The 24,824-nt window shown below is 42.8% G+C and overlaps 1 protein-coding gene across 4 annotated transcripts; it reads left to right on the top strand.

Annotated features, from left to right (window-relative positions):
• The first annotated feature begins 253 nt into the window (after positions 1-253).
• Positions 254-23,929, top strand: LOC134349221 (EEF1A lysine methyltransferase 3-like). 4 transcript variants are annotated; one of them, XM_063053231.1, is made up of 6 exons: positions 254-465; positions 774-923; positions 12,216-12,304; positions 16,644-16,938; positions 19,168-19,279; positions 23,451-23,929. In XM_063053231.1, exons 3-6 carry the CDS (start codon positions 12,216-12,218, stop codon positions 23,861-23,863), a joined length of 909 nt encoding a protein of 302 aa, XP_062909301.1. In that variant the 5' UTR covers positions 254-465; positions 774-923; the 3' UTR covers positions 23,864-23,929. The 4 variants fall into 4 exon arrangements, with proteins under 4 accessions (XP_062909301.1, XP_062909291.1, XP_062909316.1 ...); XM_063053221.1 differs by lacking the exon at positions 774-923; XM_063053246.1 differs by lacking the exon at positions 12,216-12,304.
• Positions 23,930-24,824: the final 895 nt, after the last annotated feature.

Raw genomic sequence — 24,824 nt, 5'->3', positions numbered from 1 at the left:
TACGACGCGGGTCTTGCTAATTAATTAAGAACAATGACTACCCACGCGAAGGGTTGCAACTTTAACTGACTTAACCCCGGGTTATTTACAACGAAATGGCAATGCAATGGTGCTAACTTGCTGCCAAAGCCGTTAGCGTGTAATTAACCAGTTTGAACTAAACAGATTAATAACCATACGAAAATAGTACGGGCTGGAATTTAGCTCGGACGTATTAACAGGTGCACTAAAAATAGCGGAGGAGGACTTAAAGTCCTTTAGCAGGGGCAAGTTGCGAGAAGCGGTGTCAGGCGGAAGATCGGTGGGCTACTGAATCGACACAGCACAGCACTGTATCATGTACCTGTGAAATCTTTAGAAAGCGGTACTTCGCTGGATTAACTAAAATCAGGATCAATTGACAATTGACTCCGGATGAGATTAAGTATACTTCACCTGATTTAAACGCGCCATTTGCACTATGAGGTAAATGAAGCAGATAGACGCGCCGGGCTTTTCCTGCTATTCAGCAGCGTGTCATTGCGTTGTCATTAATAGCCGCTCTGGGTTTAAACTTCGGCTCTGTAGACTTTTGCAATCCAACGCTCGGCATATGTGACATTCTTTCACGAGTTATTGTATAGCGACTAAAACTGAATAGAGATGAATGGAGTGGGGTGATAAGAGGCGAACTTTCTGGTTAGAGGGTACGGGGAGCTCAAATTGAGGGCTAGTTATATACTTGAAAGACAAGTTACCCGGCTTTGCTGCAAGTGTTTTTTCCACTGGAGCAGGTACAATCCGCTTTATTAGACAAGCACGTTCCAACTGACCCCCGGAAGATCTGTTCCGAACGTGTTCATCGTCACCGGTGTCGCTCCTTTATATCTGCTTAGTGACTCAAAGAGGGTAAAAGGATATCGGCTCTACGGTGATAAGTACTGGTAAGCCATCTAATTCCCCCCTCCCAATTACCCCGTTCCACCATCCTTTACCCCATCCCATCACCACCCACAAGCCATCCCGCCATCTGAACCTTTGACCTCATTCTGCCATAACCCCCACATCATCTCGCCTGCTGATACCATTGCCCTAACTTGCCAAAGCCTATCTCACCATCCTCTACCCTCCAACTTGTCCCTCTTCTCCACAGCTCCTTGTACCCCAATCACCTGTCCCTCAGTGTCAGGGATGGCCAACCTACAGCGCATGCGGTAAAAGTGGCGCATTGGATGATTAGATGTGGCACGTTGCACCCCAGTGATAATAATAAAAAAGTAAACCCATTCATGCAAAAAGTATTAACCAAAAACTGATTTGTAGAAAAAAAATCTATAACAGGAATTCAAGTAGCTTAGAGCTAGAAATGGGTTTTACTGAGAATAAATCTAAAACTTGGCAATTATTTTTAGTGATTTTATTATTTCGTGCACATCTTTTGGCGAATGTTATCTTCTTTCACATTAATCTGTTTTCAATTTTTAAAAAATGTTCAATGAGTCAAACTAGGAAAGAAGGACTTTTGTTCTGCGGTCGTTACACAACTGTTCAATACACGTTTGATACTTGTTTGATCCTGAGGCCCCAGGCATCTGCACCAGTGGTGCGTCACAGGTTTTTGCCAGTCAGTTACAACTGACACTCGTGCACTACGGAGTTGTGCTTTGTTCGTCCTTTGTGAACATTTGCAGTTTTGTACTTTTTCGAAAATTAAGCTTTGTTTTTACATTCAGTTACCCATCACAGTGCAAAGGAAAAGCAGAAAATGATAGTAAGCGTGAATTCAATGAACAGTGGGAAACGAGTTCTATTTATAGCCGGTCCGTCAGGAAAACCGTTGTGCATTGTTTGTGAAAACACTTTCTCACATAATAGAAGACAGGATCTTAATAGACACTATAAAACACAACATCAGACTGAAATAGAAGGAGAACTGAAGCTAGTGCTTGGGTCTGAGTTACAGAAAGAATATGTGATTAAGAAAAAGGAAGAAATCAAAAGAAGACAAAATATATTTGTTAAACCTATTTGTTAAGGTCAGTAGTGTTTATCTTGTTTTTATATTAAATCAGTAAATCGTGAAAATGCTAAATATATCTATATTAACATTTTTACAAGAATTGAATGGGATTACAAGAGTTGTAGGGCGCATTTGAACTCCGACGTGAAAAAGTTGAAGCATGGAATGTAAAAGGTTGGCCACCCCTGCCCTATCCCTATGTTCTATGTTCTACCATCACCCTCCCATTCCTCCTCCCCTCAGCCAGGTGAATATTCCTCCTCATTCATTCTACACTCTTGATGGGATTCGGCCTAACACAAGGCGTGTGTTGGAAACCTGCCTTGGCATTTTCTCCCAAAGCCGAATAATTAATTATTGCCATTTCAGGCAATCAGAGGAAGAGCAAAGATGGAGCATGGGCCTGTCCAATTCTGGCAGTAGAGAGGGGTTAGGTTAGGGAACCGTCCTGTCAGTCTATAGCAGGGTAGGCATTAGATTAGGTAAACACAAGATGCTGGAATTTCAAGCAACACACATCAAAGTTGCTGGTGAACGCAGCAGGCCAGGTAGCATCTCTAGGAAGAGGGACAGTCGATGTTTCGGGCCGAGACCCTTCGTCAGGACTCAGGTATCGGTTATAGGTTAGTTATTGGTTTATTATTGTCATTTGTGGGGATACAGTGGAAAACTTGTCTTACATTTGGTTCATACAGATCAGATTACTACACAAGGTGCTGAGGGAGGACAAGATAAAACAATATCAGAATGCAGAATAAAGTGAAACAGCGACGAGAAAGTGTAATGTAGGTAAACAATAAAGTTCAAATTCATGAGAAGGTACTGCAGATTGTGAGGTCAAGAATCCAAATTATTGCACTACCATTTAGTAGTCATATAACTCTGTGGCAGAAATTTTTCTTGAGCCTGGTGGTAATTGCCTTTAGGATTTTGTATCTTCTGCCCAATGGAAAAGGCGGAAAGAGATGGTCGGGTGGGTAGGGTCTTTAATTATGTTGACTGCTTTTCTGAGGCAGAAAGAAGTAAAGTCAGAGTCCGTAGAGGAGAAGATGTCTTCCATGATGTCCACAACACTGCAGTTTTTTGTGGTCACATGCAGAGCAGTTGCCTTATTATGCATCCAGAGAGAATGCTTTCTGTTGTACCTACACAGAGAATGTTTCTTTGCATTAATGCAGCATAAGCAAACTGTATATGGCACACAATGATTTGTGTGATGAGCTACCAAAGAGCAGATTGCTTGTAGGCAAATGTCTATGTAAAGTGTGGATTGTGAATATCTCCCCTTGCATCTTTGTATGTGCACTAGGGTTAAAAATTAACCTGGCACTGAACCATTTTCCTAGCCTTCAGGAACAACTATAATCTTTATTGGATTGTGCAGTATATATTCTGTTCTATTCATCATATTGATAGTCTGCAATAGAATTGGAACAAACCTATCAGGAAACCTATGTGTATGACAGCAATTGGAGAAAATGTTCTCCCCTGTGCTTTTGAGTAGGTGTTATGGTTTGTAATGTTTCTCTGATTGTTCCTGACTGAGTTTAACAATACATGAGTCAGCTGGGAGAACTTACTGTTTCAGACCAGTGCTCATCACAGAAGACAATTCTTCTGTTCATATTGCCCTTTGCATGGAGTATAAGAACATAAGAAGATGAGGAAAAAAGTAGGGATAGGCCATTTGGACCTTGCCTCTGCCCTACCATTTAATTATGACTCCAAAAATATTGTCCTCCACTGTCTCCAAGGAGGCTTTTTTTGTGTTTTCTCCTCTAAAGGTAGAAACAAAAACACAATTTCTTTCTTGGCCATTTATTTAATCCTCAAAGTAATGTCTCCTCTCTCAGTGTATATGAAACCCACATTATCTTTTTGAACTTTTTCTGATTATATGTCTATAGTACCTTTTACAATGAAAAAGATACCTGGATAATATTTTGCCTCTTAGATGCCAAGGTCAGGGATGTCTTGGACCAGGTCCACAGTATTCTAAGGGGGAGTGTGAGCAGCCAGAAGTCGTCGAAAAATATTGGTACCAACAACATAAGTAGGAAAAGGGTGGAGGTCCTGAAGAGAGAATATAGGGAGTTAGGTAGAAAGCTGTAAGTCAGGTCCTCCAGGGTAGTAATCTCTGGATTGTTGTCTGTGCCACATACTAGTGAGGGTAAGAACAGGGTGATTTCAGATATCCAGATCATTAGGACCTGTTCTGGAAAAGGTATGACCTGTATAAAAGGACAGGTTACACCAGAACCAGAGGGGGACCAATGTATTTATGGGCAGGTTTTCTAGAGCTGTTGGGGAGGGTTTAGACTAAATTGTCAGGGGGATGGGAACCCCAGTGATGGGGCTGAGGATGGGGTAGTTGGTATACAAGTAGATGCAGTGTGTTGTGAGACTGTGAGGAAGGGCAGGCAGATGATAGGGCAAAATTGCAGTCTGTGGGATGAGATACAGTGTAACATTGGGGCAAAATTAAAAAGAATGATGAATACAGGACCGATGGTATTATATTTGAATGCACGCAATATACGGAATAAGATAGATGATCTTGTAGTCCTGGACTGGGTGTTGTGAAATGAACCAGATTTGAGAAGCTTTTGAAAACCAATAGAAGACAACAAAAAAAAATGCCATAAGGAGAGAAAGATTAAATATGAAGGAAAACCAGCCAATAAAATCAAAAAGGATACCAAAAGTTTTTTTTTTCAGAGATATAGAGTAAAAGAGAGGTGAGACTGGATACTGGAACACTGGAAAATAATGCTGGAGAGGTAGTAATGGGTATGGGAAAGGTAAATGTTGGGAGGTGGCGAGGGGAGGGTGTTCGTGGGTGGATTGGGGCTGATGTCAGTGAGTGGGAAGGGGGACTGTATGGTATAGGGTAAATGATGGTGGTGGGGGGCATGACTGTGCTGTGATATTCAGGACATGGCGAAGTTAACAAAGGACCTGACAGAACATGGACATTTTGGTCTCTCCAGTAGCAGCAGGTAAGGGCCGGCCTTTAACAATGAAGCAGCCCTTGAACCTCCAGGTAAGGTTTGCGGTAAACTTGTGTTCCTATTGGAATTTTTTTTTTACATTGTGTTTCAGCAATTGTTGTGTACAATTTGGCAGTACAGAGGTCCATTAACACATAGACTGCAGACCGTCTCATGATAACAATGGCCTTGGGAACAGTGTTCTGCTCTGACTTGCAAATCAGTCTCAAAGCATCAAACTTTGTGCACTGAATATCAATAGAAAACTTTCTGAAGCTCTGCTGGGTATTATGCTTTCTAGTCTGGGACAACCATAAGACATAGGAGCAGAATTAGACCATTAGGCTCATCCTAACAAGGACAAAGCAGTCCAAACAAAAAGTGAATCAGATCTAGGAACAGTATTCTGCATGCAGCATGGGTTTGTATGAATGCTCGATCCTTTTCCATTGTACATGTCTTACCATCTGAGCTGAGGTATTGTATTTGGTATTACAGTACTTGTCATTCATTAGCAACATTATTGGTAAAATCATTAATGGCCTGGGATACCTATTTATGTGATTCTACTGACGTTTTCAGTGAAGAAAAAGCAACAGTACTCCTGCTTGAATGACTTTCAGATGCCTTCGCATTTCAGCTTAAACATAAATCCCCAGCTCCAGAAAGTGTGCCGCAGATTATTGAATGGGAGTGTCACATCTTGGTACAATCTAATACTTCAGCTCATAACCATATCAAAAAAACTGTGCTTTAGTTCCAGTCACAGAATCAAAACAAAATGTTTCTAAAGGAAAATAAATCAACATATTTCCATGGTTAAGAGGTCACCCAAACACTGGCAAAAATAGAAATGGTTCATGTCTATGAATATGTCCAGCACCTGTTCGGCCTTGATTTGGGTATTTGGTCAGTTGCCATTAGCTTGTCACTTAGGACATTATTTGTGACCCCCCCTTGGCAGAATGGCACAATCACATATTTGCTCACTAGCGTTTTCATAAATGCTTCCTGCTGCAACATTTTGGATAAATGTCTCTAAGTTTATTTTAGCAAAGCAGAACACTAGCCTCTCAGCTTCAGTGACCCAGGTTTGAAGAAGACCTTGGAGCTATCAGTGTGCCATTTGAATGTTCCCCCTCGTACTGTGTGCCCCTAGGTGCACCAATTGCCCTCATGTCCAACAACCACACTGGCTCCCCCACATGACCTCACAGCAAAGTCAAGCAGCAGGAGAAGAATCGAGGTTGAAGTTGTGAGAAAATTGCAAGATCATGGAGAAATAAGCGGGCAAACGGGATTGTTCTGCTGAGAGATGGCATGGAAACTGATGGTTTGAGTAGCCTCCCTCTGTTTCATAGTAGGTAAGCCAACAAAGTATACTGGTCAGCAACAAAACTGAATACAGACAGCATTCTAGCCCAGGCCAAACTAGTGTCCAACATAACTGATTTCTAAATTCTAAACTGCCTGTGAGCACTGTGCCATAGCTGTGGTGAATGGTCCTTTGCTGTGAGTTTTACAACTTACTCCTCCTAAGTCTCTGTTTCTCTCAATCAGCTCCTTAGTGCTTCCCTTCCTATTTACACCACAAACAATATACATCACCTTAAATCAAATAGGTCCCATGTTTCAGCATGGCTTTGCACAAGTATGCCTCAGTGGATAGAACTCTCCTTGGGAACCAAAAAGACCATCACGTCTTGAGGCTGATTTATACTTGTGTGTACAAGCTTACACCATAGCCTACGCAAGTGGGCTACGCCGTTGTGAGCTTTTATACTTGTGTGTTGGTGTGTCTGTGTTGCTCTGCAATTCACCGCCAAAACGTGAGTTGGTGGTGGGGTTTCTATGCCACTGCGTTGAAACTCAACACGAAGAAACTCAAACTTCAAACAATGACGACTGAAACTGAAGGAGGGTGAATTTTCTGTGCTTGTCCGGCCATTGACAGACATGGACAAGGAAATGCATTTCAAATATTTTCGGATGTCAGCAGGTAGATTTGACGATTTGGTTCATCGTCTCCAACCATTTATTTCGCATCAGTGTACACAGAGTATACTCAGAGACTGGCAATCACCATTCGAGTTTTAGCTTCAGGTGGAAGTCAACAGGCTGTAGCTGCTAGCTACAAACTGGCGTCAAGCACAGGGTCCTCCATAATTTCAGAGGTCTGTAAAGCTTTATGGAAAGCATTGCAGCCAGAGTTCCTTCTCTGCCCTTCAGTCACCCAATGGGAAGCTATTGCAGCGTAGGAGGAAATGCAATGCTACCAAGCAGACCAATCACGGTTGTTTTGGTCTGCGTCACCACGACGCGCAGTAACATTTTGGGAGAGGTGCGCATTGGGCTACAGCGTAGGGTTCTGCATAGAGTACAGCATAGGGTACGAGGCTACGGCGTACATTTGAAGCACAGGTATAAGTCAGCCTTAAGACCAGTGGCCTTAACGCTGTCTGAGGTCCTGTATTTCAGATGAGGCTGCTGTTTTGAGCTAATTAACAACTGCCTTTCCTACATCACAACAGTAACTTCTCCTAGAGAATATTTTAAGATTTCCAGCATCTGCAGATTTCTCTTGTTTGTAATTGGATCACTGCACTGCGAAGTTTCTTCCAGGGGTGCCTACCCTGAAGAAGTTTAAATCTTCCTGTCAACCGGAGTTCAGTGAAATCCTGTCACACTGCTCGCCCTCTGTGACCCCTGGTGCTCTCCGACTCTTTGACCACATGCTTACGCAGACCTGTGTGGCGCGTGGCCAAGTGGTTAGGGCATCGGGCTCATGATCTGAAGGTCGTGGGTTCAAGTCTTGGCTAAGACAGCGTGCTGCGTCTTTGAGCAAGGCACTTAACCACACAATGCTCCAGTCCACCCAGCTGAAAATAGGTACCGGCAAAAATACCAGGGATTAACCTCACGATAGACTGGTGTCCTATCCGGGGGGGCGGGGGGGGGGGAGTCTCGTACTCTCAATCGCTTCACGTCACAGAAACCGGCATAAGCACCGGCCTGATGGGCAACAAAGGCTCGGGACAGACTTTGACTGTTTTACTCAGACCTGCTACCGCAGCCATGTATTCTTTCTGGGAACATGTCTTCACCACCAGGTTGTACAACATGGTTTCCAAATTCGTTTTTGAGCTTCTCAATTTGGATCCTCTGAGGACCCCAGGTACTCACATTCAATTGACTGCTTCTCCCACCGCGTTTGGGCCTTGTTTTGCACCTTGAAGAGGTACCTGGTGTCCCTATCACAGTCACTTCCACAACTCTGGGATTCTCTCTCTGGTGCCTGTAATGGACTTTATCCTCCGCGGGATCCACGCTTTCAGTCGCCGGTTCTTTGACTTTCTCATGTTCTGAAAGGATCGGAAGATCGCCCGTCTACAGACCACCGAACCTGCTGTCTTCAATGCCGGCAGGCCTCAATATCTCCAGACCGCGATCCCTGCTGCTGACCTTAATGGCTCAAACAATCCAGAGCAGAATCATAGCCTGACTCCACCGCCATCAATGACCTCGGACACCTTCAACTCCACCTCCGGCTCTGGCCTTGACCTCCAGGCCAGGTCTTCACACACTGCCTCTGGAACCCCCGACTCCCCTTCTCCCACCGCCACGCTGCAATCCCGTCTCTCTCAGGTCCTAACTCCAGCTCCTGGCTCCTCGAAGACTCCACCTTCCTCTCACCCTACCATCCCTGAACACCCCAAACCTCCCTTCCCCTCAGACACAACCAATCCCCTTTCCCCTCCAATTCCAGCTGTCATCCATGCCAGGTCTTCAGCATTCCCACTGACCTTCCCCTCTCTGAGACAGAACATTCTGTCCTCAGCAAAGGCCTCACTTTTGTCCCCCTGAACCCACGCCTCAGTGAGTTCCGCGCCCACCACGACGCTGAGCTTTTCTTCTGCTGCCTCCGTCTCAGAGTTTACTTCCTTGGCAAGGACTCCCCACCCCATACTGATAACCCCTTCTCCCGTCTTCAACCCACCTCCTCTTCCTGGACACCCAGCCCTGGTCTTCTGCCTGCTCTGGATCTTTTCATTGCCAACTGCCAACGGGACATTAACCGTAAAGACGTCAACACTCCTCTCTCCTACTCCAACCTTACTCCTTCTGAATGCTCAGCTCTCCATTCCCTCCGCACTAATCCTAACCTCACCATCAAACCCGCAGATAAGGTAGGTGCTGTAGTAGTCTGGTGTACCAACCTCTACCTTGCCGAGGCCCAGCACCAACTCTCAGGCACCTCCTCTTACCTACCCCTCGAACAAGATTCCACTAAGGAACATCAGGCCACTGTCTCCCACACCATCACTAACTTTATTGACTCTGGGGATCTCCCATCCACTGCCACCAATCTCATAGTTCCTGCACCCTGCACCTCCTGTTTCTACCTCCTGCCCAAGATCCACTAACCCACTTGTCCAGGTAGACCCATAGTTTCAGCTTGTTCCTGCCCCACTGAACTCATATCTGCATACCTCGACTCTGTTTTATTCCCCCTGTTTCAGTCCCTTCCTACCTACATCCGTGACACCTCACACACTCTTGTTCTTTTCAAGGATTTCAGGTTCCCTGGCCCCCATCATCTTATTTTTACTTTGGATGTCCAGTCCCTATACACCCTCATCCTCCAACAGGAAGGCCTCAAAGCTCTCACTTTCTTTCTGGACACCAGACCTAACCAGTTCCCCTCCACTTCCTCTCTCCTTCATCTATTGGAACTTGTCGTCACTCTCAGTAATTTCACCTTTGGCTCCTCCCATTTCCTTCAAACAAAAAGGGCCCCAGCTATGCCTGCCTGTTTGTCGGCTACAAGGAACAGCCTATGTTCCAAGCCTACACTGGTGACCATCCCGCACTTTTCCTATGCTACATTGACGACTGCATTGGTGCTGCTTCCTATGTGACTCCCTTGTCCCATTCGTCCCTCCACACTGATCTCCCCCCTGGCACTTATCCTTGCAAGTGGAACAAGTGCTGCACCGGCCCCTACACCTCCTCCCTCCCTACCATAAACAGTCCTTCCAGGTGAGGCAACACTTCACCTGTGAGTCTGTTGGGGGTCATATACTGCGTTCGTGCACCCAGTATGGCCTCTTGAGTGTCGGGGAGACCGGACGTAGATTGAGAGATCGCTTCGCCGAGCACCTACACTTTGTCCACCAGGAAAAGCTGGATTTCCCACTGGCCACCCATTTGAATTCCACTTCCCATTCCTATTCAGGTATATCTATCCATGGCCGCCTTCAGTGTCAAGATGAGGCCACACTTAGATTGGAGGAACCACACCTTATATTCCGCTTGGGTAACCTCCAACCTGATGCCATGAATATTGATTGCTCAAACTTCCGGTAATGCCCCCCCACTCCCTCCTTTCCCATCCCCTCTTTTCTTTCTCACCTCATCTCCTCATCAACTTCCTCTGGTGCTCCTCTCCCATTCTGTCTCTTTCACCTATCAACTTCCCAGCTCTTTACTTCAACCCTCCCCCCCCTTTCAGGTTTCACCTGTCACCTGGTGTTTCTCTCTCCCCTCCCCTCGCCTTTGGAACCTATTCCTAACCTTTCTCTCTCTCCAGTCCTGCCAAAGGGTTTCAGCCCGAAATATCGACTGTACTCTTTTCCATAGATGCTGCCTGGGCTGCTGAGTTCCTCCAGCATTTTGTGTGTGTTGCTGTCCAGTATCTCCAGTTTTTTTTCATTTGTGATGTTTTGAGACCTAGTGGTTTGGGACATCTTGAGGCTATGAAAGCTGTTAAGTATTTGAGTTATTTATTGATATTAGATTTATTTCCTCTCATCTACCTGTAATATTTTAAAGCCATTTTTAGAGTTGTGACTTTGACTTAGCTGGTCCTAACCATTTCACTATTTCCTTACTTCACAACTTTCGTTTTTTTAATTATACATCTGTGAGTATATATTGCTTTAAAGGCAAATGCAAGTTGTTGCTTCTTGCCAGCATCAATACAATTAGCATTTGAAAGAGATTACATTTTTACATGGGGAAAAGTAACTATTACCTTGAGCATACTGATATATATCCAAGACTACTAATGGTGCATACTAACAATGTGTATTGGACTATTTGCTGTTTCCATATATGAAGAATAATTGCCATAGGCCTTGATATTTTGAGATTTGAAGAGTAAAATTTGCTACTAATTGAAGTCCAACCCAAACTCTGCTCAGAGTATAAACAAAGAGAATGGGATACTAAAGGTCCTGACGAAGGGTCTCGGCCTGAAACGTCGACTGCACCTCTTCCTATAGATGCTGCTTGGCCTGCTGCGTTCACCAGCAACTTTGATGTATGTTGCTTGAATTTCCAGCATCTTGCAGAATTCCTGTTGTTTGGGATACTAAAGGTGATCACTTTCAGATATGTTGCCTTTGTATAGTCAAGAGTGTTGAATCATTTTCCCAGCAGTTGAGCTAATGTAGCTTGCAAGCAAGACAGTTAAAACTGCCTCAAAGCAAAATTCCACATTCCAGTCATCCAGTTGCTAGTAAAGAATTTGGGATGAAGTAAGGAAGCAAAATACCACTGATAATCAAGTTCAGGGAAATTTCAAGTAATTGCCAAAAGGTCAGAGCAGTGCTCTTAAACAGGTAATTAATCTCAGGCACTGAAAAAAAAATGTGAAATTTTAAAAGTACCTGGTCCACTGACCAACACACACAAAATGCTGGAGGAACTCAGCAGGCCAGGCAGCATCTATGCAAAAGAGTACAGTCGACGTTTCAGGCTGAAACCCTTCAGCAGGACTGGGGAAAAAAAGCTGAGGAGTAGATTTGAAAGGCAAGGGGAGGGGAGAGAGAAACACAAGGCGGTAGGTGAAACCTGGAGGGGGAGGAATGAAGCAAAGAGCTGGGAAGTTGATTGGTGAAAGAGACAAAAGGCTATAGAAGTTAAAAAACGGGGGAGAGGAGCACCAGAGAGAGGCATGGGTGGGCAAGGCAGTAACACGAGAGAGGGAGAAGGGAATAGGAAATGGTGAAGGGGGATGGGGGGAGGCATTACTAGAAGTTTGGGAAATTGATGTTCATGCCATCAGGTTGGAGGCTACCCAAACGAAATAAAAGGGGTTGTTCCTCCAACCTAAGTGTGGCCTTATCACAACAGCAAGGAGGGCATGGATGGACATATCGGAATGGGAATGGGAAGTGGAATTAAATTGGGTGACCACTGAGTTATCCCACTTGTCCTGGCAGATGGAACGCAGATGCTCGGCAAAGCAGTTTCCCAATCTACGTTGGGTCTCACCGATATACAGAAGGCCACACCAGGAGCACCAGACACAGTATGTGACCCCAACAGACTCACAGGCGAAGTGTCACCTCACCTGGAAGGACTGTTTGTAGTCCTGAATGGTAGTGAGGGAAGTGTAGGGGCAGGTGTGGCACTTGTTCCGTTTGCAAGGATAAGTGCCAGAAGGGAGATCAGTGGGGAGGGAGGAATGGACAAGGGAGTCGTGTAGGGAACGAGCCCTGCGGAAAGCAGAAAGTGGGGTGGGGGGGGGGGAGAGAAAGATGCGTTTGGTGGTGGGATCCAGTTGGAGGTGGCAGATGTTTTGGAGAATTATGTGCTGGACACGGAGGCTGGTGGGGTGGTAGGTGAGGACAAGAGGAACCCTATCTCTGGTAGGGTCGTGGGAGGATGGGGTAAGAGCAGACATGCATGAAATGGAAGAGATGCGATTGATGGCAGCGTTGATGGCGAGGAAGGGAAGTCCTCCGACCTCAGTGTGTGACAATGAGCTAAATTTGGAGAGGTTCATTCAGTTTGCAAGCCCGGTCAAATTGTTATGACTATCTTTGAGTATGTACACTTTGGAAATCTCAATTGATTGTAACTACTGAGCAGGAGAGACCTGATGAATGTTTCATGCAGAGGAAGTCAGTCCCAGCAGGATATACCAGATAGATACTTTATAAATTATGTTGTGGAAAGTTTACCTAATGGTATCTTAAAAGGAAGAAGGTAAGTGGAACATTACAGACAGTCAAGCTAGCATTAGTTCACAAGAATCCAGTATTTCGGAAGTGGTTACAGAGCACTTTTCAGAAATTATGCTATGGTTGGACAGAGTTAATATAACTCAGAAAATGAAATATTCCATCCTGTCAAAACCCGTCAGACTCTTGTCTTTTAATGAGATACAAGAGGTAATAACCACGGTACATGACAAAGTCAGTGGTTGATGTGTAATTAGATTGTTTAAAATCATCAGATAAGGCACCACTTGAAAAATTGTTGCACAGTATAAGGTCTCATAAAGTCAGAAGAAATACATTATTTGGAAATGAATAGATGATTGCTTAATGAAAGAAAACCGAGGAGGGGTGAAATGATAATTTTCAAGTTGGCAGTCTACTACTGGATCAGAAGGTCTCAGTTATTTATGATTCATATTAATGAGTTAGATGAAGAGACCAAGTATAAGGCACTCACATTTGCTGCTAATGCCTACTAAATGGGAAAGGATATGGACTGATAATATGAGTCAGCAAGTCATTGGCAGATGTGGACATAAAGGGCAGAAATGTGAAGTAACTTCCTTTTATTAAAGGAATGAAGTTTATATTACTGTAGAAAAATTAGTAAATGGTGGGGAACATGTGCGACTTTGACCGCTGGAGATTGAAAGCTGTAACGTAGTGATAGAGAAAAAAAAATCGTATGATGGCAAAGAGACTAGAGTACAAATATATTTTACTTTGATTGTACGGAGCTTTGTTGAAGTCATACATGGAACACAGCTATGAGTTGGCTTACCAGATGGAGAAGTAGAGAGTCACTGATTTGCCTAATTTGCTACCCTGATGGCTGGGTTGGGGGATATAATGCTATGCTATGTTAAATGAATAGACTGTATTTACACTCACTGGAAGTTAACTAGAAGATTCTGGCAGTGCTTAAAGGGGTAGGTAATGATGGAGTGGATATTCTGGTTGGAGATTCCAGCATTGAGAACTGGGAGGCACAGTGTCAAAGCAAGTAGAGACCGTGCCTCACAGAGCCAGTGAACTGGGTTTGATTCTGAACTCTGGTGTTCTCTGGGTAAAGTTTGCATATTGTCCCTGGGTCTATGTGGGTTTCCTGCAGATGTTCCAGTTTCACCCTGCTTTCCAAAGAAGGGCTGGTTGGTGGGTTAATGTACCTGGTTAGTGGGTTAATCTGCTTCTGCAAATTGCTCCTAATGCCTGATTAGGTAGAGGAGTGGGGGGGGGGGGGGGAGGGGTTGATTGTGATTTGGGAAGAAAAGAAGGTTGGAAATGCTCTGGGAGCTAGCATAGGTTAGAATGGTTGAATTGGTTCCTATGTCATCAAGAAATAACGGAAATCTTCTTCATTCACAGATATGTGAATCATTGGACCAGAAGATGACAGCTACTCTGTCATATGTGTCTCCATAACTGAGATGTCAGTTTTGCTCATATGGGAAATAAGTAATGAGATGGGAGAGTGGATCTGACACAGACAGTTGCTCTTGGGTTTACCAAATGACTGTGTAGTATTCCAGAGATGCTGAGCTGACCTGCTGAGTTCCTCCAGCATTTTGTGTGTGTGTTGCTTTGGATTTGCATCATCTGCAAAATCTTGTGTGTTTATGATTGGTCTATGGTAGTTCATCTTCCCCATGTAAGGAACCCCTATTTGGGAATAAAGGGTGGCACTTTGAGAACCAGAAGTTGGAAACAGGGACATAGGGTCCAGAGCACAATTAGAGGAAGAATCTACTATTGTCACCAAGAAATAATAGCTCAATATATTTAATGACTTTAATAGTTCAATTAGGAAATAGTGCAATGTGAGATGGACAATAAAGCTAGTTATTCTCTTGTTACTACCTCTCTTGGAAAGTGTAGGTGCTGTTTGAATGACCTACATAAAGTGATGTGCATGGTACAAGCTGGGGGTTCTCCCTCTTAAACTTATCGCTCACAGAGCCTTGCTCTATTTGTGGACATTCATAAGAAATCCTCATCACGTTTTGGTTATTGGGCAGAGCAGAAGTGTTCCTGAATGCTTTAGAGATTTGTTCTGCCTAAATGTCATTGCTGAACCTTCCATCCATCCTATCTGGTTCCCATCTGCCCATCTTGAACGCTCCCATCCTCTTCTTAGCAGTTTTCATCTTGCTCTTGGAGCCTCAGATTCTACCCTTTGACTCCCTGGCACCCGAACTTCATTCTCTCCCACCATCGCCTCATCCTTCCTCTCTGGTGTACCCCAATCCCTCTTTTCTCCCAGACTTTCTCATTCCTCTGATGGTTGATCCTTTCAGAACATTTGACTTGTCACTAGGTCTCTCTTCTTTGGACATTCTCATCCTCATTCTCCTAACCTTTGATGATCTAGAGTCTGGAACCGAATCCATCTAAACGTTCTGCCTTTACTTCCGGTGGACATTCTGGTTATAGTTCTGTACTTGTTGATTCCCCACTTTCTCCCATGGCTTGTTTTGATAAGGAACCTCTGATCTTCGGTCTCTAGACCTTGCTCTTTGTACTCTCCTTTTCTTTTTCCTGTTGCCTGTTCGGTTATTGTTTCTCTTGAATTCCTCTTTCTTTTTAATATAATGAATTCTGTTGTTGATTGTACATAGATCACTAAAAATGCCTGACTAGTAATTCTAAAGAAACAGAGTATAATGTATTTAAAATAGCATGCTGTTTCAATATAGGAGACTTTGTCACATTTCTGTCAGTTTTGTTTTAATATCCTTACACAAATTCCAATGAAAAAAAATATTAGAATATTGCTATATTGATAAATATTATTTCTTTATTATAAATAAAATGTTATTTATTTATTTTTCATTTAGTTAGTTACTAAAAGTAGGCATTTCCAGCCTTTTGAGCCACACCACCCCAACAACCCCACAATGCCAATTATCCCTAACCAAATCAAGTCAATTTACAATGACCAAATTAACCTACCTGGTACGTCATTAGGCTGTGGGAGGAAATTAGAGCACGCAGGTAAACCCACGCATTCCATGGGGAGGGCGTACAGACTCCTTACAGAATGGCACCAGAATTGAACTGCAAGCTCGTTAATGCCCCAAGCTGTAATAATGTTGCTAACTGCTACACTACAATGGCACTCCATGATAAGATCTATTCATGTTCTACTAGAAGGCTGTAATGGACAGACTAGCGTAACTATTGAAAAGCAAATGTCTTTGCCGTTCACGAGTAGAACAGCACCAGGGAGACAATTTAAAATTTGGTTTGAATACGGGTAGATTGGGGCATCTGGTGCTTTCTCACTCACAGATGTCTGAAGAAGCTTGGTTGTTAGCACTGTGCATGCCTTCCACCGAGATCCAAACTCATTCTTAGCTGAGACAGACATGAGATCACATACCAAGGTAGATAAAACAATAGTTCTCTTGGACTGATTTTGGCAGCCAGAGAGAAGTAGCTAGGCATTTATTTGTATTGCCACTTTTGGACCTCTCCAAGAGTTCACATGACTGTTCACGTGGGTGTGGATGGATCTGGGCACTAACAATGAGCACGAAAATGAAGTAGGCTTTGTAGACCAGTTACTATTTTCCTACCCATGTCTTTTTTCCTGTGTAAGCACTTTGTTACAGGTGAGAGTTCTTAAAATCTTTCTTTTTCAATCAGGCAGGCTCAGATAGGTGGAACTTCAAGTGCTCCAGATGAGGAAAAGACATCTGGCCAGGATCTCCCTGGTGATCAGAATGGAACAGCCAAAAATCAGGGAAGTGTCAGGGGAATTTTGGGGAAGATGGCAAGAAACCAGCGTCAAGTGAATTCTGTTAGCAAATGTCTCACAATTGACAGCCTACTTCTGAAACCCCTTCGAAGGGAAAGGCAGTTCAAATTCTGCGGACATACTGTAAACATCATTCAACAATTCGGCTGCGATTTGGCGTTCTCTGCTTCTATCTGGGAAGCCGTAAGTCAGCCCACGGGTTGGACAAGAGAAAAGTGATATTCTCATGCTTAAGATATTAATGAAAAGCTTTGCATAGTTTCTGAAAAAGGTATCTATGTTCCATTAATGTAAAGGATTCAGTTGTCTCATGAAGGATAGAGCCTGGAGCCTTCCTCTCAGTTTATACATGGGACAAGAATGAGCTAATATCCTGCCTTGTAATATTGCTTATGCTCAAATGACTGTAGAGAAGGGTTTACACATTTCTTCCTCGGTATGACCATCTCCCAACAACTCAAGTTAAACAGGTAGTCTATTCAACACCTAGGATATGATTCACTATTTTGTGAGACTGTGGCTCTTCAGTAACTTAACCCATACCTCCATTCATTTAACATCATAAGCTAAATAAACACATCACATCTTCCATGAAAATCGTCAGCTAATGCAATGAGTGTTCCCTTCTTGAAGAAAATTTCAGACATCATTACTCTTTATGGAAAAAGAAATTTTTCTGAAATAAGTCTTAATTGAATTGACCCAAGGATTATACTCTCTGCTGTGTGCTATTTCTGGGTCCATCTTTGGTTGAACGATCATTGTTTTCCCTTTTCATTAGCCAGAATGCATTCAGAAGGGTACCAGCCCTAATTGAACCAAGTGCACTCTAAGAATAGAACCCATGATCTTCTTTTCATGTCTGTGTAAATAGATCATCTCTTTAAGCATTATCAGTTCATCATCACCATCCTAAAAATGCTCACCAATCCTCTAAACTACTCCCTGATAATCCAATCTCAATTACTCCCCTATGGTCTCTGAGCATGCAATCGCCTCCCAGCTCCAATCTGTCAACCCCTCACTTGACACTTAAATTGCCTTAACTAAAGTTGGCATCTCAGTATTGGCACCTTTGACCCTGTCTATGGGGTATTATGATTCCTTATTCTTACAGACCTCACACGTCTCCTGCAACATCCTTCGAGCATCTGGGTGGTGTTTGTCTTGTTCCATATATTACATCTCATGATCTATTCTTGTGCTCCAGGGCATATATGTAAATGCAATTAATGAATGAAATGAGCTAAATTCCTCACCAGCTGTGCGGTCTGACTTCCAGCATTCATACCACTGAGGGGATCCAACGCATCGGTACAGGCTAGAATTTTCTCTTCATATGCACACTGTTAACCTCTAGCACCATGAACTCTGTTAAATGCACTTTGATGTACCTCAAACTAAGTTCCTCCTTCTTTCCTACCCTCACTTTCAGTTCTTTCCTTGTGATGCTTCAGTCCTTCACGAATCCTTCTTTATTAAAATTCTGTTGCCTGTCTCAATTTGCTGTCAGTGACAACATGTTCAGTTGAACTCGGAATGATCCCCGCAAGATTACAATTGCTTCCCTTTTCCCAGCATCTGTTGCTGTTGAGATTCCTAGGGTCTAGCACCTGTGATGTCATCAGCCAGTAACAGTAAAAAATTCACATGACTCAGGGGGAATAATAAACTTTCTTACAGGAAGTAATTTAAAATTGATCTATAGTTTGAAATATCCATGTAAGCAAGTTACTTGAACAAATTCCAAGGGTGAATTAGTTTGCTAAAATTAACTAGGGCATACTCTGTTATTAAAATCTTAGCTAGAGCATGCATTTAAGATTAGGAATTTCAGAATTTTTTTTGTGGTTCTCTATGTAGTTAAATCGTCAAAATTCAAGTGATTACAGTTTGATTGAAGTGGTGGAGGTTGCAAACAATTCCATCTAGATCCATTAGAGCAACTTAAAGAGTTTTCTGATAAGCTGCAATGTAATAATGGTTTTGCTGTCATTAATTGCTGTGAAATCTGGCCCCATATAACCCATCATCATTGGCTGCGGTCGTCCATAACAGCCCACTACACCCTTAAGGTTAAATTGTTAGTCCATGTGTTTAAGTACCATGACCGCAGCAACCCTTCTCCACTCCTAGTCTTGATGTGACGCTGCTCTCTTGTGCATCACTCCTTCCCTCCTTCCCTTTTCACTTCACCACTGCCGAAAGTGCCTTCAGTTGAAGTGGGCCTGTGTTGTTGTAAATCCGCTGGGAAATGCTGTGAGATCAGTTCCCAACACAAGTGTTCTTCCTCTCTGAAGGGGATGGCTCCAGTAATGCCCTCTTCCTTGGCCATACTATTTGTTGATTGTTCAGCTTTTGCACCACTTTTCATAAATACTTTGCTCCAACCACATTTGGCCTGTTCTCTAGGCTCTGGTTCTTTGCCAGTACTTTGAGCGGGAAAAGATCGACTTTTCTGGGAAGAAGGTGATTGAACTCGGGTCTGGAACTGGAATCGTGGGGATTCTCGCTGCCCTGCTTGGTGAGCTATATGGTGATAATGAACCTCTATGGCTAATTTGAAAAATAACCTGGTCAGCGGCCATTGTGTGTATTCACAATATATTTGCATGTTTTGGACAGTATTTATTCTGCTAAATGTTGTCCATTGACCAGTCCAATACCTGTGCTGTAAGCGTTTCATCTACACTCAATACTGAGGGGAAATATTTGAAATATAGCATAAATACATTCTAAATATAGACTGAATTTCATCCCACTGTCAAGTTCAGTGTTATTTTCAGTAACATTATGTCACTCCAAAACTGTACGAAAATGTAACCTCCTTGTTAGAACCTTATCGTAGGTGATACAATTATGCAGCAATTGTGCTGTTACACAGGTCAGTAGACATCTGTTCAATCCTGAGCTCTTATGCTGTTTGTCTGGAGTTTGCATGCTGTCTCTGTACCGTGACACAAGTTTCTGCAGGTCAACTTGTATGTGTAGCAATTGATTAGGACGGCATGCGATAGGTTAGTATTTTTAAAAAGGTGGTTTAGTTACAGGAGGGAAGAAGTCTTACTACAGTTGTGCACAGCCTTGTTTTCAGCTTTGGTCTTCTTAGAAATAGAAAGGATGTACTTGCCATAGAGAGAGGGCAGAGGATGTTCATGAGATTGTTCCCATGGACGGCATGATTGCTGTATGAGGGGAGACTGAGCAGACCAGTAATGTATTCTCAGAGAATAAGAGAAGACCTCATTGAAATTTATAAACTTCTGACAGGCTTGGCAGGCTCGATGCAAGGAGAGGAAGACCGAAAATGTTGGAAACTCTCACAGCTCAGGTGGCATCTATGAAAAGGGAAACAAAGTTAGTTTGGCAAAGAGGGAAAAAGTTGAGTTTAAGTTGTAGAGAACATTGGAGACTCCAAAGCACGCTGCCTCATCTGCTGTGTATTGAGAAGCATTTTCTGTTTCTGTTTCAGATTCTGAGCATCTGCTATTGTTTGATTTCCACTTAGATGTGGGAATATGTTCCCCTCAGCTGAGGTGTTTGGGATCGGGGCAATATTTCAGAACAAGGAGTTTGATGAGGTAAAGGACTGAGGTGAGGAAAGATGTCTTTACTCTGAGAATGATTCTCTATCACAGAAAGCCATCGAGGCTCAGTTTTTGAGTTCTTTTAAAACAGCTATTGATAGATGTATGGACATCGGGAAAATCAATGCATATGGATATAGTGCTAGTAAATGGCTCAGGTTAAAGGTCAGTCATAATCTGAGAGAATGATGAAGTAAGGCTGAGGTGCCAGGTAGCCTGATCCTGATTCTAGTATTTCTTATGTTCTTATGAATCCTTCAGGTCAACAATGACTTCTAAGGGTGCACAAATTGTGAGAGTCATCTGTGTACTGAAGCTCAGCTTTTGAGGTTTGGGTGATGTTTCTTGTGGAGTGTAGTAACCACAGGTTGAATAGTTTCTCATTAGTTCTTAAGATTAGCTGCACTTCCCAAGGAACTTGTTGGGGTGAAGTGAAAAGATTGAGTCATGATATAGTCTTTTTTGACACAGGTCTTCATTGCAAACACACACACACACACACACACACCGGCCAATTGAGCAACAGGTGATCTTTTAACAAGAATACTAACTGATTTGGTTGAACATATCGGCAGAACTCTGACAGGGCTCATGTAACTTTGAAAGGTTTAATTGCTTTAATGGAGTAAGCAGATATCAGTTACACCAGCATTTAATTCTATGTTGCAACCTATTTAAAAAAAAATGTGTGACAAGGACAGCTGGGGATATAACATCAGCACTTAAATAAATTGTTTTCCATATTCTGAGAATCCAACACCAAGCTCATGGAATTCAATTACTTGAATCAGAATAGACTGGTATTAAATTCTTAAATCCAATTATAGTGTGAATATTTGAAATATTATCACTATGTTCAGGATCAGAGGGATGCTGAACCCTAGAGAATACATTTGCCCAAGTAGCTTTAAGAAAAGGTCAGAGAGCAATTCCATCTCAGTTTATTTTGCCTTGAAGCCTTTTACCAGGGTGTCCCCGAGTTACGAATGTCCGAATTACGAACAACTCGTACTTACGAACAGCCTGCCATAAAGCCTATTGTACTAAAAATTCGTCGGCTCGAGGAAGGAGAACACCGTCCACCATTTTAAGTCAGATCTCGTTGCCACTAACACTGTGTTGAGCGTGTAACTTTGTATTTGGCTTAAATTTTTCTTAGCAAGTTTCACCCTGACCCCCTTTTCCAGTCAGCACCGCCCCCACTTGTCCCATTTAACCTGTCTCAGTGGACTTTAGGACCCAGGGGAGCTCAGGACCCGCCGCCCGCAGCTGCTGCTGAATCTCCAGTGTTTCTGTTCCGTTGACGGAAAATGATCACGATTGAAAATAAAGTGGTAATAGTAATGCAATCGGAAAGAGGTGAAACACCATCGGTCATTGGAAAAGTGTTAGGCTACAGTCGGTCAACGATCGGAACAATTTTAAAGGATAAAGTGAGAATAATGGAGTATGTGAAAGGCCCTGCCCCGATAAAAGCTACAATTATTACTAAGCAACGCAGTGGTTTAATTATTGAAATACATACTTTTCTTAAATGTTTTATATGCATAAAAAGGTAAAATATATACTATATACTAAGACAAATGTTTGACTAACTGATGCTAAATAAAACTGGATGTACCTGTTCCGACTTAAGTACAAATCCGACTTAAAGACGGACTTAGGAACAGAACTTGTTCGTAACCTGGGGATTTCCTGTAACTTCCATCTGAGCAAGTTTATTAGATGCACCCAGTGCTAGTTCTTCCTCAGATTCAAGTGACTTGGTGGCATTATCACCTGCTGAAATTAAACCCCCAAGTGATAAACTAAAGCAGTAACTGGATGCTGCCAAGAGAAGATAGTTTGCATAAGATTTATTATGTATGCTTACGGTAGCAGGAAAAGGACTCTATAATCATTTTAGCTTGATCCTCAGATCCTGTAATCAAGATTTATCTGGTTACAGAGTGATGGAGAGAAAGCAGGTCCTTCAGCCCATTGTGGTAATGCTCACCATCAACCACCCATTTACATCAATCATATATTAATCCCATATTTTATTCTCCCCATATTCTCGACAGCCCCACCATTTCTCAGATTATCCCGCCAATTAATCCACCAACCCACACATCTTTGGGATGTGGGAGGAAACTAGAGCAACTAGAAGGAACCCACAGGGTGAACGTTTCAACTCATTTCAGGCAGCATCCAAGGCAGGATTGAACTCTAGTCCCTGATGCCGCGAGGCAGCAGTTCCACTAGTTGTGCTACTGTGCTGCCCCAGAGTTAAAGATCATGCAGGTATACTGTTGCACCTTTTGCATCCATAAGATACAGGAGCAGAACTAGGCCATTTGACCCAACAAGTCTGCTCTACCATTTCATCATGGCTGATCCAATTTTTTTTCAGCCACAATCTCCAGCTTTCTCTCCATATCCCTTCATGCCCTGACTAATCAAGAATCTATCAATGTCTGCCTTAAATATGCCCAATGATTTGACCTCCACAGCCATCTGTGACATTGAATGCCATAGATTCACCACTCTCTGGCTAAAGAAATTCCTCCTCATCTGTGTTCTAAAAGGACACCCTCTATTATGAGGCTGTGTCCTCTGGTCTTAGTCTCTCCCAGCATAGGAAACATCCTCACCATATCCACTCTATCGAGGCTTTTCAACGTTCGATGAGTTTCAAAGAGGTCATCCATCATTCTTCTGAATTCCAGTGAGTAGAGGCCCAGACCATGAAACACTCAAACATTGGGGTGGTTAACAGGTTTGCTATCTTGCTCTTTTCCATAGTTCCACTTGCAGTGTATTGAATCAGTAGGCTAAGTATTGTAAACTGAATACTCAATGCATGCAAAATGGATCTTAATTTGAATAAATCTTCCATACTTCCGTGGCAAACACAAGAATACAGCGAATGTCTGTGCAAAGGGTTGGCTGACATCAGCAGTCGTCATCCATTCCGCCGACCAAAGAATGGATCATGATCTGGGTTGTAGCTAGGTGATAACGATAAATAGTTTTAGCTTGTTTTATGAAGGGTTGTCCCTTTCTACCTCTGCTAAATTGATGCTCAGCCTGACAAGGGTGCATAATATCTTATTATTTATTTGTCAGGTGGGGAAGTTACAATGACAGACAAAGAGGACGTCTTGAGCCAAATAGAATGTAATATCTCCATCAATATCCCCTCAGACTGCAGACATCGAGCAAAAGTCTGTGCTCTAAACTGGGGCAAGGATCACGTCAACTTTCCAACTAACTATGACTTTATCTTGGGCTCAGATATAGTATATACCTCCCTGACTTACCCTTTGCTATTAAAGACTCTGCTACACTTCTCCAAAGGGACAGCTATCATCTACCTCTCAACAAAGTTACGGAAAGGAAATTACTCCATCTATTTCCATGAGGAGCTTTTGCCTCAGTACTACAACTGCCAACTTGTTCACAGAGTTGAGGACAAAGAAATCAGCGTGTACAAGTTAAGCGCATTGAATTCAACTGTCAATGATGATGTATCTGCGTAGGCTCAAGGAACCAGTCAGAAGATTTTTGAGCCGTTATAACCTTAATAAACATTCAGTTAATCTGTACGGTGATTGGTCTTTATTTATTGGGAACTTTTTTTGTGTGTGAAAACAGTTCTTATTAATCATTTAAAATTGTATTTGAACAAAAAATGATGATTTTGTCATATGTTTCATAAATACTCCTTGACCCACAAAAGCTAAGAGCGACAAACTGCAAATCTAATTATTCTCAGAACAAAAAGCTTGTATAAAGTTAGAGTACTATTGAAACTTTATTGATACAGCATGTCAGCAGTGCAATATATTACATACAAGATATTGTCAACCAATGGACCGAACTATTAACAATCCCACAAACCTGTCAAAAAACTAGCTAACTAATGATTTTAAACCCAGATAAACCAAGCATTAACAACTGAGAAAGACAAACTTGGGAATGGAGTTCTGCTTGGATAGATCTGAGGCTGTTATATTATTTTTTTCCATACCCAACCCTTTCAGGTGATATTTATGGAATATCCAACCCAGACCTTGATATCTGGTCTGGTTGGATGTCCATACCTGATCGGAGCACCAAGGCAGACTTGAAGCTGGCTCCCAAGAAAAAAGCACCAACTCCCAGGCAACTTTCCACTTCCTTGCTGAGCTACATGCCTGCTACTGACAAGCATAGCCAGCTCGCCCGAAAACCACCCCAACCTCTCCCAACCCCAAGACAAGTCCCTTGTCCGTCTCTGGGCGAGTATTCAGTGTTGTCCGTCTGTTCAGTCAAAATGACCTGGATAAAGAGCTGGTGTCGGTACACATGATCAGTCCTTTCAGGTTCAAGACACCTAGCTGAGAATGTGTTTAATTAATTACTTTAGAAACGTGATCGCTCTAGGAAAGACAATAAGTTTTAATGATGAACCATACAGTACATTATGTTCTGTAGGTTACATTTATGACCTCTTACTAT

Source organism: Mobula hypostoma, chromosome 1 (assembly GCF_963921235.1).
Source record: "Mobula hypostoma chromosome 1, sMobHyp1.1, whole genome shotgun sequence".
Taxonomy (NCBI): domain Eukaryota; kingdom Metazoa; phylum Chordata; class Chondrichthyes; order Myliobatiformes; family Myliobatidae; genus Mobula; species Mobula hypostoma.
This window is presented reverse-complemented; position numbering and strand designations above follow the sequence as displayed.

Excerpts from the sequence above, each read along its gene's own strand:
- LOC134349221 (XM_063053221.1), top strand. The coding sequence starts at position 12,216 with ATGGAACGCAGATGCTCGGCAAAGCAGTTTCCCAATCTACGTTGGGTC. Across the intron at positions 16,939-19,167 it reads CTGCTTCTATCTGGGAAGCC|GCTCTGGTTCTTTGCCAGTA; the intron begins GTAAGTCAGCCC and ends CCTGTTCTCTAG. Across the intron at positions 19,280-23,450 it reads GATTCTCGCTGCCCTGCTTG|GTGGGGAAGTTACAATGACA; the intron begins GTGAGCTATATG and ends TTTATTTGTCAG.